Source organism: Terrapene carolina, unplaced genomic scaffold (assembly GCF_002925995.2).
Source record: "Terrapene carolina triunguis isolate 2854851 unplaced genomic scaffold, T_m_triunguis-2.0 Scaffold238, whole genome shotgun sequence".
NCBI classification, from domain to species: domain Eukaryota; kingdom Metazoa; phylum Chordata; order Testudines; family Emydidae; genus Terrapene; species Terrapene triunguis.
This window is the reverse complement of record NW_020664589.1, coordinates 16,966,031-16,982,614: the sequence shown is the minus strand read 5'-3', so window position 1 is coordinate 16,982,614 and position 16,584 is coordinate 16,966,031. Positions and strand designations below refer to the sequence as shown.

At 45.8% G+C, this 16,584-nt stretch overlaps 1 protein-coding gene across 2 annotated transcripts in view; it reads right to left on the bottom strand.

The window, feature by feature from the left end:
* SCAI (suppressor of cancer cell invasion) overlaps positions 1-16,584 on the bottom strand; it is a 93,712-nt gene that overhangs the window by 16,960 nt on the left and 60,168 nt on the right. For both annotated transcript variants that reach the window (XM_026657329.2, XM_026657330.2), the window contains exons 4-12: positions 16,229-16,324; positions 15,464-15,550; positions 14,128-14,226; positions 12,623-12,719; positions 10,941-11,039; positions 9,286-9,438; positions 3,211-3,312; positions 2,341-2,442; positions 1,010-1,088 (exon numbers count right to left, since the gene is read on the bottom strand). In XM_026657329.2, coding sequence (XP_026513114.1) covers positions 1,010-1,088; positions 2,341-2,442; positions 3,211-3,312; positions 9,286-9,438; positions 10,941-11,039; positions 12,623-12,719; positions 14,128-14,226; positions 15,464-15,550; positions 16,229-16,324 — 914 coding nt within the window. The remainder of the gene's footprint in view (positions 1-1,009; positions 1,089-2,340; positions 2,443-3,210; positions 3,313-9,285; positions 9,439-10,940; positions 11,040-12,622; positions 12,720-14,127; positions 14,227-15,463; positions 15,551-16,228; positions 16,325-16,584) is intronic.

Sequence of the window (16,584 nt, the reverse complement as noted above, 5' to 3'; positions counted from 1 at the left end):
TGCAATCTGATTCATCATGCAAGCCCCTGGGAACTGAAAAGTTGCTTATGGAGCTCTCCATAGGACAAAGATTGGGTGCCTCTACAGTAGAGTAGTAAGTTAGAACAAGGCATGCAGCGAAGTTAGATATAATGCAGGTTACAAGGGACACAATATAGTTACGACCAAACTTGTCTGGGTTGCATCACACTGTAAAATGTTAAAAGTAATTTAAAAAAAAAATATCACTGCCACTATAGAAAGTTAGCAGGGATTTTTTTTTTTTCCTTTTAGCATTTTGAAAGATTCACAAATCATGCAAGGAAGATGGAACAAGCATGCATCTTATAAAGGAATGCAAGTCTCAAACAGATGAAGGGTATACAATATTTAGGATGTTTCAAATAATTTCTTCCTTTAAAGTAAGTTATACAAAAGTACCAAATCTTTTGACTGTATTTGCACTAGTTGGCCAGTTTTAGATTTTTAGACTGTATCTGCATCCCAATATTCTGCTGGGTTGAATAACAGGGGAAGATGAGTTGAGGGGAATTATTAAAATCATGACAAGAGCTTGAATTGTCACATCAATAAACGTATAAGGAGTACAACAATCTCTGCAGAGAGCCCCTCAGCCCTTTTGCCACCATTCTCCTGAATATCTATTTTGATGCATTTCTTTCCAATCTGAAGTCAGATGTTGTTGAACCATTTTATTACGGTAACTCTTCACTGATTGGCCAATTGAGCCACGTGTCTTCAAAACTTGTGACATTTTTAACATTTCAGATCTTTCAAAAACTTGGTCATGTCCTTTGAAAAGATTTCAAGTCAGTAGGTTATTGTGTGCTAAACACATAGAATTAGCTGCTGGGTGTCCAAAAGAAAGCAAGTCTTGGTAGGTAGATGGGCATATGAAATTGGACTTGTCCTTTAAAAGGAGTTTTGCGAGATCTCTGTGGGCCACTTATCCTGAAATATAAAGCAAATTCAAGCCCTGCTCATGACAGGGAGCATTCCTTTATTGTACCTTCACTATCCGAACGACCTGAGGGAAACACGCCAGTGGCCGACAAGTAGATCAGCAGCACACTGTTCGCAGGCAGCTCCTGAAATTCAAGCAAAGGAAAGGGGCAGGAGGAAAATTCAGACATTAATTGTAACATGCTACATACATTCTGTATCAGCTTGATAAAATCATTGGTATTTACAGGCGCAACTCCTCTGCCCTGGCTGCCCTTCAGCCTTATGTGGCTGCTTTGCATGTATCTATAATCGCTTATACAGACACTTCTTGAATCAATGGGCATTTGGGTTAAGAACAGCCATGCTGGGTCAGACCAATGGTTCATCTAAGCCCAGTATCCCGTCTTCCAACAGTGGCCAATGCCAGGTGCTTCAGAGGGAACGTACAAAACAGGCAATCAAGCAATCCATATGGGTACACACAGTGATGCGTGCTGCAGAGGTACTCAGTTGTATCTTTTTAAATATCTGATTGATACGCCGGGTTCAGAGGCTGTAAGAGCACCATTTCCCCACATCCCCTCTTCCCTAATATCTAGTGAGACACAGACTTCCTGGAATGTGGAATCTAAGAGTTAAGCCAAGATCCCTTTGGAAGAAGAGACTCTCCAGCTGTCCCAGAATTCTGAAGGAGGTCTTGGCTCCCCTTTCCCCTTCCCCCCCAAAAAAGGGCCTGCAACAAAAATAATATCCCAAAACTTCTCAGTTGGGCAACTTGCCAAAAAACCACCCAGGGTGCTGAATCCTGCACGAGTCTGTGCAAGCAATGCATATGCATCCATGTGCCACCTTTCCGTTCACTCCCTGCATGGGAGCACCGACATATCTGAGACCCCTGCTTTCTGGGGGAGAGACTGAGCATGCAGGCACGCACAACACCAAACACAGTCAGGAAGTTTCATTTTAGGCTCATCAGCTGTGACACTGCTTCCTCTGTAAAGAAACAAGTTGTTTTTAGCAACTAAATCCCCTGGTTGCTGCTGGTACAAACAATTAAATATACTGGGCCCTACAACTATATTAACTGGAAATGAATTTAACCACTGTAACTTTGTAGAATTCTTAGTAAAGATACTTATATATTTAGATCAGATAATCTGCCACTAAGACAGACAACCAGATAAATCATTAAAATTTCCATCCTATGAAGAGGATGGAGATTAACCTTTTGTCATTTACTTTACAATTTAAAAAGGCTAGTAAAGCCTTAGTTTTCAGGAAAAATAAAAAAAGAAAGGGATTTTTCTTGACTCAGTTACTTTTCTTTAGAGAAGTGTACCATTCCAGAGATTTTTTTTTTTAAATCAACTGACAAATACACTTGATTTTACAAACCTTAAACGCTGCTGCTAAGAACGTATATAGCTGGCTGAAGGTAGGTTTATACAGCAAGTACTTATGGGGATTTTCCCGCCTAGCAGGTTTCTCAGTCGACTCCTATTTAAAAAAAACAAAAAAGCACACCATGTATATTCCTAATATAGCTTTATCTTTAAACTTCCATTTATCTATTTATTCATTTTCAATGTGCTTCCCTAACATATTGGTCTGCCCATGTAGCATTCTCTACTGAGTACCACAGTAACAAAGTTCAGGTCAGAAACCGTTTGACAGTCAGTATTCAGGCTTAACCCTCAATTTAACTTGCCACCCAAATCCTGCTTTTATCCTGGATTATAATTTAGAGAGAACAAGGTGAGAAAATGCAGTCTCCAATTCAGTTAGTTCCCGATCCCTTAATAAAAGCTCCCTGACCATATTTTCGAGGACACTCCCTGATAACAGCACACATCAGCCTCATTCTAGCTCCGCGTTTTTTACTTTGTTCTTCCAAGACAAACATTTGCTTCCATTTTATTTGTACCTCAACATACTGCTGTGAAGTGTGCTGACAAAAACCAAGGACTGGCAATTCTCCCCTTTGTCTACAGATGAAACACAAAATGCATCCTAAATATCTACTCTAGACTATACGAACAGGGATGACCCAAATGAGAGACCAGATCAAGTCTTTCTGTTGGAACCAAACAATACTTGCTACTGAAGCTTCCACATATAATAGAGAAGCCACCGTTACCCAAGTCCAACTCTAGAGTTTGAACCCCCTTTCTGTAAATATCAGAAGAAGAGTTATAACAACATAGCTGCCATGCTCTATATACAGAGAATTCTGTTGCCAAGTTTTCAACTGAAAATGAAACTCACCTGCATTCCAGGTTTGTTCATTTGTGAAGCCAAGTTCATTGGTTCCCTTTCCAGTGCTTGCAACATTCGGAACATGTCAACCGTTAATTCACTGAACTTTACCTGCAAGAGGAACACTGCCATCACTAATGCATCCTGTCTGGCATGGGGTAAATAGTTACTCTGCTTCCTAAGAATTAGCCAGGTAAGAGCATTGAACTGTGTACTGAAAAGATTAGAGTGAAAGACTATACAATATCTAAAAGTGCCCAACATTTGGTTAAGATACTTGTAACCCCACTGCTGACATGGAAAAAGTATAGAGATGAGATATGAAAGCCACTTGACCTCATTGTTAGCTAAAAAGACAGAAAGTTTCCCCAGGCTGTTTGGAAAGACATTCATCTGTTGCATCACCTGTGATGTGACCCTCCTATGGAAGTGTCACATCACAGGTGATGCAACAGATCGGGTTTTTCCAGACAGACTGTCCCACAAAAGACATGGCACCAGCATGTTTTAAATGCGCATGTAGCGGGGTGGTCACCTGCTCCTGGTCTGAAAGGGTTAAAAGCCAGCCCTTGGAAAGGGCTGGGGCTGGGAGCCTTAGGCTGGGCTGACTGGGGAGGCAGCCTCAGCTGTGCAGACACACAGTCTCCTCTAGCTGTAGAGGGAGACAGGCCTGGCTGCTGGGGAGCTAGAGAAGGTACCTGGAGTGGAGCAGGGCTGGGGGAAGGCCACGGGAGCCGGGGAGCTCCGGCCTGGAAACCCCCCAGGCTGCGGCCTAGTATAAGGCCAAACAGGTACTGGGGTTGCAGGGGCCAGCCCCACTATAGGTAGAGGTAGCAGGTCCAAACCCAACCTTGCCGGTGATGAGTGGCTTATACTGCAGTCTGCACCAGTGAGAGGGGGCTAGTTGGTGACTGGTGGTAGCCTACGACTGAGGTGAGGTGGGGATAGTGGGTGGGGGGTTCCCCTGGGTGGGGAGAACCAGAGAGTGGGGTACTGCCTGGGGGGCAGCACCCTGAGGAAAGGGGCACCGGATCCAGGAGGGACACAAGGGCGAAAGCAGTGAGTGGCGAGACTTCGGCCTGCAGAGGGCGCTCCAAGGCTGGAAAAAGAGCCAATTCCCAGGATGCCAGCAGGAGGCGCCGCCAGGTGAGTCGGCGCACGACTACAGCGCACAACAGGCTGCGGGTATCAGATAGAAGAGATCATTCTTAACTAGCATAATGGATACAAGTGGTAAAAAAGATATGTGGCAATGGGCTGATATGGGGAGGTCACTTACCTTGCAGTAACTTGAGTTTGAGTAGTTTTGTCCCTATGGGTACTCTTTCGTAGGATGTGCCCATGCGCTCTTGACTAAAGAATGCAAAGTACTGTGTGCAGGACTGCACCTAGCAGCACCTTGTGCTTCCAAAGGAGGGCATATAACAGTGACAGCAGGTCCGTGCCTCTTCAGTTCCTTCTTGAGTGTGAAGCAGAACTCCACAGCTGAGAGAAAGGGGGAAGGGAAGTGGAGCACCCATATGAACAGGGCCAGCTTTAGGACCTGCGGGGCCAGATTCGAATACCTGGCGGCGGTCCGGGTCTTCAACGGCACTTTGGCGACGGGGCGGTCCATCACTCGGCTCCGGATCTTCCGCGGCACTGAAGGACCCCCCGCCGCCGAAGTGCCGCCGCCCGGTGAGTAAAAAAAAAAATTTAAAAAGGCACCTAAGGCGCGGGGCCCTCTTAGGCACGGGGCCCAATTCTGGGGAATTGGCCAAAAGCTGGCCCTGCATACGAACAAAACATCTTGAAGAACTCAAAGTTACTGCAAGATAACTAACCTCTTCTTCAGGTATGTGTCCCTATAGGTGCTCCACCATAGGAGACTCCCCAGCAGTAACTCAACGAGGAGACCAGTCCAAGACAATTCAAAGGACCATCACCAAAGGTAGCATCATCCCTGGAAGCAGGTAAAATGGCACAATGCTTGGCTAAGGCATGAACAGAAGACCAAATTGCAGTCCTACAAGTTTCTGTTACAGGAACATCTTTCAGGAGAGCTACAGATGTGGACTGATCTCTAGTGGAATGTGCTGTCACTCCATGAAGGGGCTGCATCCCAGCGGATTCATAACAGGTTAAAAAGCAACCCGAAACCCATTTCAAGAGTCTGCGTGGAAATCGGTTGTCCCTTCCTCTGTGAAAAAGTCTACAAATAATCTGGGAGAGGCCCAGAAGGTCTTAGTCCTGCCCACGTAGAAGTCAAGAGCAGTTCAGACATCTAGTGTATGTAGGCTGGCCACCTCTCTGGAAGCATGATGCTTTGAGTACCTGGTATGTGGATCTCTTGATTAATACCTTTGGAAGAAGCAAGGATGTGATACAGCATAACCATATTTCTATAGAAGGTAGTAAATGATGTGTCTGCCATCAGAGCACTGAGCTCTCTCTCATATGTCTAGGTGAAGTGATGGCTATAAAGAACGAAGTTTTGAAGGAGAAGTGGAGGACAGAACAGGTATCCATCAGTTCAAAGGAGGTTTTCCTCAGGGCACTGAGAACCAAATTAAAAATTCCCACTGGGGGGCCAGAGGCCATACCGGGGAAACAAGTCATGTAAACCTGGAGGGATCTGGCTGTACTGGAATGGGCAAAAAACTGAGAAGCCCTCAAAAAGTGGAAGGCAGTGATAATGGGCAAGTGTACTCATTGCTAGACAGCAGGTCTACAAATCCAATAGTTAGTCTAGGATTTTGGAGAGCAGAACACCTTTTCAGTCTATACAAGCATCAGAGAACACTAGGAATGGAAGTATTTCTAGTTTTGAAGGTAAGTTTTGTGAGTACTAAGTTTCCTGCTAGATTGGATAAGGTCTAGTCAGTTCTCCTAACATATTAGCTCCATGCTCAAGAACCATCTAGGAACCATGCTCTCAGATTCAGGGGGGAGGGGGTTCAGACAGATCAGGGTCCCAGAGTTCTGGGACAGGAGATCCTTCGTGAGAGAAAGTCTGGGAGGCATTGCCAAAAAGAGGTGAAGGAGGTTCAAGTACCACACTTGTGTTGGCCAGAATGGTGTTATGAGGATAACCCTCTCTTTCCTGTTGCAGTTTAAGCAAGGTCTTGAGGAACACAGGTAGATCAGGTAAGCACATAGCGGGATACGGGGCCACAGTGTTGTCAGGGCACTCTCTACCTCCCTGTTGATTCATATGTAAATAAGTCTCCCCATTTTGATTCCACACTGCTCAATTTACATTGGAGACAGGTTGATAGCTGCCTTCCCTCGAGTTCAGGAGAAAACCAGTTTCTCCCTGTGTTTGGTCACAGACTTTGAAGCAGATCAGTGAGTATCCATAATTTCTCATATAGTATTTCCAAAATGCATTATGATATTAATCACCAGTAAGTCACAGGCTTTCATAAAAGACCTTACTAAAAACAATTTTTTAATACAGTAATTTGTATTCAATCAGTTGATTCAATTACTTATCTGAGGTTCAGACCCCCATCATTAACAGTTAAGAGGTATCTCCCCCCTACTTGCTAGGTTGATGGTTTTGTTTATCTTTTATGTAAGTATACCTTCATTATCTCTGCTTGTCTGACCAACCTGGTTGTCAGGCAAATACGCACTCCTTTGTACAAGGCAAACTGTGTTTCAAGTGTGTTTGGCAACACTTGGTACTGGTAGTGTTCTGAGCCTATTGCAAAACGTACAAAATGTTTGTGGGATGCGGGGAGGGAGTGAGAGGAGGAAAGATGGCTACATGAAAGTAGACATTCTGGAGGTCAAGGGCAACAAACCAGTCTCCCATATCTAATTGGAATGACGACAGCTAGTGTCACCATGCTGAAGTGCTGGGAAAGGATATAGGTGTCCAGGTTTCTTTGAGGTCGAGGATTGGTCTCCATCCTCTGCCCCCTTGGGAATGAGGAAATAGTTGGAATAAAACCCTGTTCCAATGAACTCTGGGGGAACAGGTCTGACCAACCCCAAGAGTAGGAGAGACTTAAAACAAGGGGTCCACAGAGATCTTTGTGAGAGGGGTCCCTGAAGAGGGACAAAGAATGAGGGTGCCATGGGTGGGAGAGGGGGACACAGTATGGAAGTGGATAGAATATCCCACATTAATCACCTCCAATACCTAGAGCCCTGTGCGGATACAAAAATGTGGATCCGCATCAGCATCTTCTACCTGTATCCGTATCTGTACCCACGGTAGCAAGGGGGAGGGGAAGCGAGCGGGGGAGGGGGGCCTGAGGTCTTACAGGGAAGAGGCAGCACAAGGGCGGGGACTGGGGGTAAGGAGTAGCGTGGAGGCAAGGTCTCAAGAAGGGGCAGCATAAGGAGAGAGTATGAAGTGGGTTTGTTGATTTCTCTTATTAGCCGCATCCACCTCCAGGGAATTGGGAAGGAGGAGGAAAAAGAAACACTCCATTCCCTTGATCATTTACAGGTGGGCTGGATAGTAGCAGGTGTTTGCTAGACTGTGCAAATAGGCGATAACAGAGCCTCATTGATTGGGAGAGCAATTTTCTTGAGGGGATATTTAGAATGTCCACCAAGGAGTGTTGAGACTCCTGGACCTCTTGTCATAGGATCTGGAGGGACTGTGCCAGGCAGTTCAGGGGGGTTTGGAAAGCCCAAAGGTCATCAGCATAAGATCGTATATGGACTCAGCAAGGTGTGATGGTATGGTGCCAAAAGAAAGAGCCCTGTACCAGGACCTTAGAGTCGAAAGCAGTATCATCCCTGGGGCTGAAAAGGGGAACATAAGATATAGGTGCCAGGACTGGAGTCCAGCTGAGGTTCAGTCTGGGAGGATTGTGGTTGGAGGTGTTCATGCAGTACCGGGGATGGAGCGTTTAGAGGACCGTAACAGGGGAGATTCTGGTTCTTCCAGTTATAGAAGAGGTCCTCCGTGGAGAGAAATCTGGAGAGTGCTCGTGGGCTATGGTATCCAGAAGTCTGGACAGTACTGGAACCCGGAGAAGGGGTCTGGGCTGAAAAGGAAAGCATGGTACCAGAGAGGCTTGTAGAGGAACTTCTGACCTCAGAGCTCTGGTGCAGGGAAGGCATTGACAGTGGAACATGAGTGGGAGGCCAGCGTGCATCTCAATGCACAAGAGGTGTGAGTCGGTACTCAGGGAGATGGCTGCATGTACTGTTTATTAGAAGACTTCTCATACTGCTTCTTGTGCGGTACTGGTACCAGAATCAGACAGAGACCCAGTTGTACCCCTTGAGGAATGCGAGATCTCCTGAGAGTGGGATTTATGAGGCTTCTTCTCGGAAGTCCTAGCCTCTGGAGGTGCTGCTGGAGCTGCAACAGCCACCGGAGCACCCTGGGATTGAGGTTGATGTATGGTGGGGGAAGCGAACAGCCTCCACTGGGGCTTCTGAGTGTTCCATTAGCAGGCGCTTCAGCTTACTCTCTGCCTTTGCTACCTTTAAACTACCTTTCAACAATGCACAGACCCTACGCTTCGATGGGATGTGGGTGGCTCTGAAGCAGCTCAAATGCCCATCGCTAGAGTGAAAAAGACTTGAGGCAGGTCTGGCAGGACTTAAATCCCAGGGTCTTCAGCATCACCCAGAATGCTAATGGACCAAAACAGAGGACTGAAAGACGGGGGGCGGGGGGAGGGGACACTAAGAATCACTACATTTAAGTAAGGTGGGAAGCTGAGAATGAGTGGACATGCAATCTCTCCATATCGAGCTGCAGCCGGCTGAGACAGAACTGAGTGGTGGTGGGTCCAGGCCTCCCTATATACCCTCATTTGGAGTCACAAGGCGGACACTGCTTTGCATTCTCCAGTCAAGAGCACTCGGATGCGAGCGCATCCTATGGTGGAGTACCCATAGGGACATACACTCGAAAGAACAGGACAGAAAGGACAGTTCTTGTTGGTTATCACTCAGTTTTGCCAAACTCTCAGCTCATCTACAGTCACTCTTAACATCATTGCTAAAGATTTTGTATTTGCCTCTTTTGGACTCTGCAATTTCCTTTAGTAGAATCAGGAAAAAAAATGAACTGTTTTCAATTCCAATTGAAGACTGAACATACAAACAATTCCTTGTAGTCTCCTTTACCTGGTTATTGCAATTCCCAATAATTAATGCATCTGCAAGAGTGAGCTGTCCCACGATCATTCCCTGCTCCAGCAATGGGGCCCCTGTTTCAGACAGTCTGTTGGAGGTGATTACGATGGTATTGTCATCATTTAAAACCATCACAGGATCTGCCTGGAAAGATAAACCAGCACAGAGCATGAATTCCAAGGACACCCACAGGGTCCACGACCACTAGCAAAAGGGACTATGTCCTGTCACTCATAATAGACATCCCATAGCTGAAATGAAGACTACTTTATTTGTTTTAATAATTTGCCTTTTATATCCTAAGGCCGCAGAGCAATTCCAGCTTGGAAAAGGAGCTGCTCCTAGGGACTAGAACAGTGTTTCTCAAACTGGGGCTGCCGCTTGTGTAGGGAAAGCCCCTGGCGGGCCGGGCCAGTTTGTTTACCTGCCCCTCCGCAGGTCCGGCCGATCGCGGCTCCCACTGGCCGCGGTTCGCTGCTCCACGTCAATGGGGGCTGCTGGAAGCAGCGCGGGCCGAGGGTCGTACTGGCCGCCACTTCCAGCAGCTCCCATTGGCCTGGAGCAGCGAACCGGGCAGGTAAACAAACCGGCCCTCCCCGCCAGGGGCTTTCCCTACACAAGCGGCGGCCCCCGTTTGAGAAACACTGGACTAGAAGAAAGTACCTTGGATATTTAAACACAAATATTTGTGTTTAGCACTTTAAGTGCAGTTGAGAGGAGAATGTACCCATGCAGGATAAGCCATTTGACTTCGCTTCCCAGAATCAGGGGAAACAAACTTCACTAAACACAAGCACAGCAGGCAATCCACATGCAGCCCATGCAGATAATTGGTAACATTTCTACATGGCAGAAAAATCCTGCATTATTTACATTTCTCCTCTTTCATAGAGAGAAATAATGAAAGAAACAAGCCAACAGTAGTCCAGCATTTCAATCTAATAATGATTAAATACTGGGGCGCGGGTATTCGTACGTATGTATGTGCATACACATTGTACAAATGGAGGAAAGTAGGAAACTGTCTCCTATTTTATAGAAGAAATCCTCATTTTTCTTTGTAGCAAGACATAAAAAGGGCAATATTACAGTTATGCCAAGACATACTGCCAGTATAACTGCCAAGATTATACTGTATTTTCCATTACATATTGCTTATGCGTTGCCAGAATAATATGCCAGTACTGCAAGCATCAAAATATATTTGGAAGTTACTAATACAGTCAGAAGCAGGCCTCCCACAAAGATGGGCCTGTAGCTGGCAGCCCTTCTACAGCAGTTACTATGCCAATGGCTGTGTTCTGATCCCAGTGTCACCTGAACACCAGGTGTAAGAAGAGAGGTGGGGAGACAGCAGGTCACAACCTCACGCTTCCACTCGCTGCTAGCTTTATGTTGCTTGAGCAGATCTGACACAGATGTCTCCTTAACAGCTCAGCTACTGCAGAATATTTCATCAGCAGACTGGAGAGGAGTGTGGCACACCTGCACACAAGACCATTCCTTACTAGCTTGCTCCCCATGGCACGGCCTCAGAGAACAGTCTGCAGTGACGAGTTCCCATGTTTTACTTTTAAAACAAGAGGGCTTTTTATGAAGGACACTTTCGAACAAACTGCAGAGACCAAGGTTTCCTTCATTCTCACCTCAACAAAAGCCGCCACCTCTTGAAGAACCAGGTTCCACTCCACCTGGTCCTCAGTGTTAAAGCGGTGAGTGTAATCTTCAATTTCATCAGATAATTCCTGAGGTAGAAAGTCCAAAGGAAGAGGAATAATGAATAACTCTTTTGAAAGTTAAGGCAGTCATCTCTCATAAATAAGGCGGTCTCAGCACTTCAGGGATGAGACATCTAAGCAATCTAATTATAGAAGTTTTAATTATCATTACCCACATGGCCATATCCAATCTGGAACATGGCCAAGAAGTTGGTCAACATGTGCTACTTCAGGGGACAGGACTCCAGGTACCCTTACTTTGCACTCTGAGAACACAAACACCTTTCAAACAAACCCAAGAGCAAGGGAGGGCACTCATTTCAGACACAAAATTAACTGGCACACCTGCACAACGCGATCAGACTGGTTAGTGTAAATTCTTGCTATCACAAGGGCTGACTCAAATCTAAGGTTCCTGAACTTGTTGAAAGTGATCGGTAAGTGAATGGCCTGTCCTTTCCAGCTGCCCCCCTGCTAGTTTGTGCTGTGCAGCTCTTTGGTGTCTGTCCCATTGGATCCAGACAGGCAAAGAGCAATGCAGCTTACAGAAAACTGCCAACACCAGGACGTAGCTTGCAGCAGTGTAGGAAGGTTCTTGGGGAAGTCTGGCGTTCCTGTCGTTACTCTTTGGAAAGCAAGACTATTGTCAGAAACAGCCACCCAACTCCAGGCACCCATGCCTACTTGGATGTTTTCCCTTTATGTTAGATCTCGTCAAGTGGAAAACAGCAGGCCACTGGAGTGTAACATTTTCCCTAAACACGAAGTATCTAATTTGGTCCAGGATATTCCCTTAACTCCAAACATATTGAAGATGCACTGCTGCTCGATGACATACCCTGGTCTGTATCCTAATCCCTATCTATCTATTGTCCCCCAAAGTTTGAAGCAGTTCTGAAAGGTAAGTCTTTCCCTCACCCCCATCATGCGCGCACACAGATTCTATATCTTTCCTGTCCCTTAATGTCTCAAGTCTTTCCCAATCTGGTTTCTGGAAGATCACAATAGATGCTTTTCATTTGCAAGGAACACCTCAGAGATTCCAAGTACCAGATTGGAAAGGAACAGAGCACTGTGCTGAGCAGAAGGGCTGACAGAATCAAAATGGGAGGGATTTCATGGAGAGGGAGGGTCATGGAGACTTTTGAGGTCAGAGAGAGAGGTGGGAGCTACTGGCTTGGGAGGAGGGAGGTGCACAAGGCTAGAGAGAAGATCCCCAAACATTCAGACAGCTGAAACAAGTGGGATATTCACATCCACACTGTATGGGGTTTATCCAAATCCAACTTCATGACATCTGCCTTCCACCAATGGCAAAACCACTCTTTGGTCAAGTGCTCAGGTCATTTACGTCTACATGAGGCACAGAACACCAAAACACATCAAGATGTTGTTCCTCCCACTGCAGATCCCAGGCCAGGTTTAGTTAAAGCTGCAAGATTAACAGGAACAGCAGCAGCTGAGATCTTATGTGTGAGATTTCAACTGAAAGAGAGAGATCCTGGATGCCATAATATCCCATTAAATGCAGGAAGAAAAGCTCTGCGTGACTAGTGGCCTGTATTGCATGGGCATGTACACTTTCCATTGTCCTCATATCATTAATTTACCTTTACGAGGTCCTTCACAACATCCATTTTGTTGAGCAAAAGACAAACCACTATAAACCTTGCATAATAACGCAGCTTCTTAACCACCAGTTCAGGCCTGAAAAAGAAAACACCAATGCAGTGGTCATGGAAAGATGATCTGTGCTGACCCTAGCATGAATTCAAGCAACGTAGGAGCTGCTCTTATTTAGACCTGCTGGGCATAATCCCTAAAGGGCCCCACACATCAGCTAAGGATCAGCAGAGCTCTGTGCTGCCTCGCACACATCCCCTACTCTAATGTGAGATGTGGGTGGTTGGTGCAGGAGCTGGCTCTACTGGCTTTCTGCCAGTTTATGGTCAGAACCTGGCTCCTTTGTGTTATCTGCTGATGGATCACAAATGAGATTCTGGACCACTGAGTCAAACCATCAGAGAGAACAAAACATTCAACATCTGCAAGTTCAATTATGAGACAATGTCTTATCACATTTTCACCTTTGTAAAATAAATCTGCCACAGTCTTTAAAGAGGACATCTCTGCCAATCACATCTAGTCTGAATGAGCTCAGACACCCAGACTGGAGTGAGGAGATTCTCCAAGGAAAAATAAGCTAAGATCTGAGGCCAACAATAAAGGACACTAAAATGGCTGTTTAGTCTATCTGCAGACTTTCAGATGGTATGCTCAGAAAATCAGTAAGGCTCTAGGTCCTGCTAACCAAGTCCAAAATTCTTGAGTGCCTGTCACAAACTTGGCAGGCAATTCTATATTGCCGTGATCATCAGTATAAAAATCTCTTTCTCAAAAGTCAATCCAGATCACTTCTTCCCCAATTCTAACTAGCCACTGACCTCACCTCCCAGCCAGAGCACAGGACTGACAGCAAGAACCTCTTGAGTTCAGTGTCTGCTCATACTGAATCCTCCTAGTCGCTTGGGAGCCTGAAGTGTTAGACAACACCTCGCAGCATCCTTTTGAATGAGCCCTGCTCCGGATTGCTCCCCACAGGAGCACACCTCTCAGGCTTTCTGGAATAGTTAACGAATGGGGAGGACCACATTACCCTAGTCAGGTGTGGTAAGGCTGCCAAACTGCCAACATCACTGCACTTTGGAGAATTTTCAAGTAAAAATAAAGGGGCCTATTATTTCCTCTACTTTGTTTCTGCATGAGCAAGTTAATCTCCCAGCTCTAGAACACTATGTGGGTAATTCCCAGTGACAGCACTGATAAAAAAAGGCTGGGAAGGACACAGATGAGCAGCTGAAGGTCTTCCTTGCTGCTGAACCCAATTGCTAATTCCTCTAGTCTCCAGACATGGCTGGTGGTTCTACAATAAAGTGTTTAATCAGGATTGTTAGGATTAACAACGACTTCCTCTGCAGAGCTGCTCTTACCCCAGTTATTTTCCCTTAATCGCAGTTTACAATTCAAGGCTGCTTCTGCTCATCACTTTAATCCTCAAAAAAAAAAAAAAAAAGGGGGGGGAAGAGAAAGAGACAAGATGCTGGTGCAGTCATACCTGTCCTCTTTATTGACTTGGGAGTAATATGATCTTTGTCGAATTGCTGAATAAAAGGAGAAGGCTTCATTCAGATAGCTGGTTTCAGATGTCCGCAGGCTGTGGGAGAAACATATTACCTCACAGCTCCATGTAGAGGGTCCTGTCACCCCTACCCCTGCCACTGACACACAAGATGATTGAGTGGGTAAAACATGCTCTCTCTCAAGTGAGTGTTACATTAAAAAAGCAAGTTTCCCAATCCCAGCACATGATTGGAGGAGATTCCAGCGCTTCAATTTTATTTCAGACAGTCTAAGGAAGTAGCCAGCAGCAAAGATCAGCTGTCAGTACCTCATGCCCATACGTACAGGTGATACGTTAACATGGGAGATTTAAGGGGAACAACAATTTCAAATCCCAAACTAGTAACTAAATCAATATGCAAAGTCAATGCAACAGATATGGAAGACTTTAAAATGACCCTTGAGGTCAAAGAGGCAGACCTTTAGCACCATCAACAAAACTTGCAGAATAATATTTGGGCATGAGGGTCATCTTTGGGATTGACTTTTTGATTCTGCAATGAATCTTGTTGGGTAACAAATGCTGTGAGTGGTCCCTCCTGGGGCTTTCTTGTACCACTCCTGAGGGCATGTCTACACTAGAAACGTAAGTCAACCAACAACTACTGCAGTAATTACTACAGTGGTTCATGTCCACAATACCCTCTTTCTGTTGGTTGTACGCGTCCTCACCAGGAGTGTTTCCACTGACTTAAGAGGGGCAGTGACGGGGGCTGAGAGCCTGGACAGCTGTTGGTCTGGGAACCAGAAGCGGGGATCCAGGGAGCACCTGTGCTCCGAGCTGGGAGGGCGCAGCCTGACTGGGAGCAGGGAACTCGGAGAGCAGCTGGGCTCTAGCTGGAACCCCCCACCCACCCCAGTGACAGCTGGGCTTTCTTGTCAATTTCATTGCTCCAGTATGGAGCTGCAAAATTGACAAGAATGAGAGCCAACAGCCGATGTAAGTAGTGCAGTGTCTAACTACACCGACATACACCCTACATCTCTCAGAGAGGCAAAGTTATGTGGGTGTAAGAGGGCACTTACATTGGATGGAGGAAGGCTGTAGTGGGTACACTGACATAATTAGGTCGACATAAGCTGCCTTACGTCAACCTAACTCTGTAGCGTAGACCAAGGTGCAGTCATTTGAGAGTACACATGGTTCCTCCCAACCCCATCCTACACTGCTGGCTCAGGAAGGAAATTGTTCTGGAACTACCACCATGTGTGCTGCATGGGCCATGAGCAACACCATTGTCTCCAGCAGGCACCGCAATAGATTCACTTACTAATAATGGTAGTAGAGCTGCCCAATCTTGGAGGCAATTTCCCCAATCTGCCACCGCTTCAATCCATATCGATTGTCCAGTACTTGTCTATTTCAAGCAAGAGAAAAGGGAGAGTATTAATATATCCCATGCATTTCCCAGAACAGCAACCCATCCAAATCCAGGTCAAGACACTATTCTGAGACCAAATCCTGCTCGCCTTACTTACGTGGGTATTCGCAACAACAGCCCTTAGAGAAAAACTTCTATACTCTAACATGGCATTTACAAGCAAGCTCTGGCAGAGTTGTGCACACATTAGGAGGGGCACATTGCAAAACAAGGGATTCCACAGCACCAAAAATGTGTGACAGCTGGAGGGATCATTGTGTTTCACAAATAACATGAAAGAGGGTCGCAGCTTCCTGAGAACACTCAAGAGAGCTGGGTACAGTGAGGTGTGAAAGGTCAGAGCTTGTGCAGCAGCAAGACATTGCATCCATTCCACATGGGCACGGGTGCACTGCAGAGACCTTCAGCAGGTTAAGGCAGTGTGCATGTAAGCAGGCTGGGAAGTTGTTTTTGTTTTTAAAAAAAGGTTACATAAAGAAAAGATTATATGCAACTTTTTGGTTTAAATTAATTTAAATTCTTCAGGGCACGGACTGTCTCCCCTTGTGCTGGGACAGCACAATCGGACCCCAGTCCAGGCCTCTGAGCACTACCATAATACAAAAAGAACACTGCAGAATTATTTGAAGATGGTTCTCAGGAGCATTTTCTTACCTATGCTGCTGTTGAAATTTCCAGAGTTTAGTGTAAACATCAAAGGTTCGCCCAAAATAGGACTGCCACTGCTTCTGCCCATACTGAGGCAAATCTCTGCAACAGATAAATGCAGAATAATTGCAGAATACATCCATCAGCCCAGGATGTGAGACGCAAACTCAGTCAGAGATTTTTGTTTGGGTGGTTGTTTTTTTAAAGTTAACATTTGTATTCTTAAAAAAAAAAAAAGACTTGTGATATTCTATGACCAGTCCACACCTGCAAGTTTATGTTCGGTCTCTGTGGGTAGATCAGCTGCAATACAGACAGAAGAGATCCTGGGTTCAGGCTGCAGGCCAGTACTTGGGTTCATA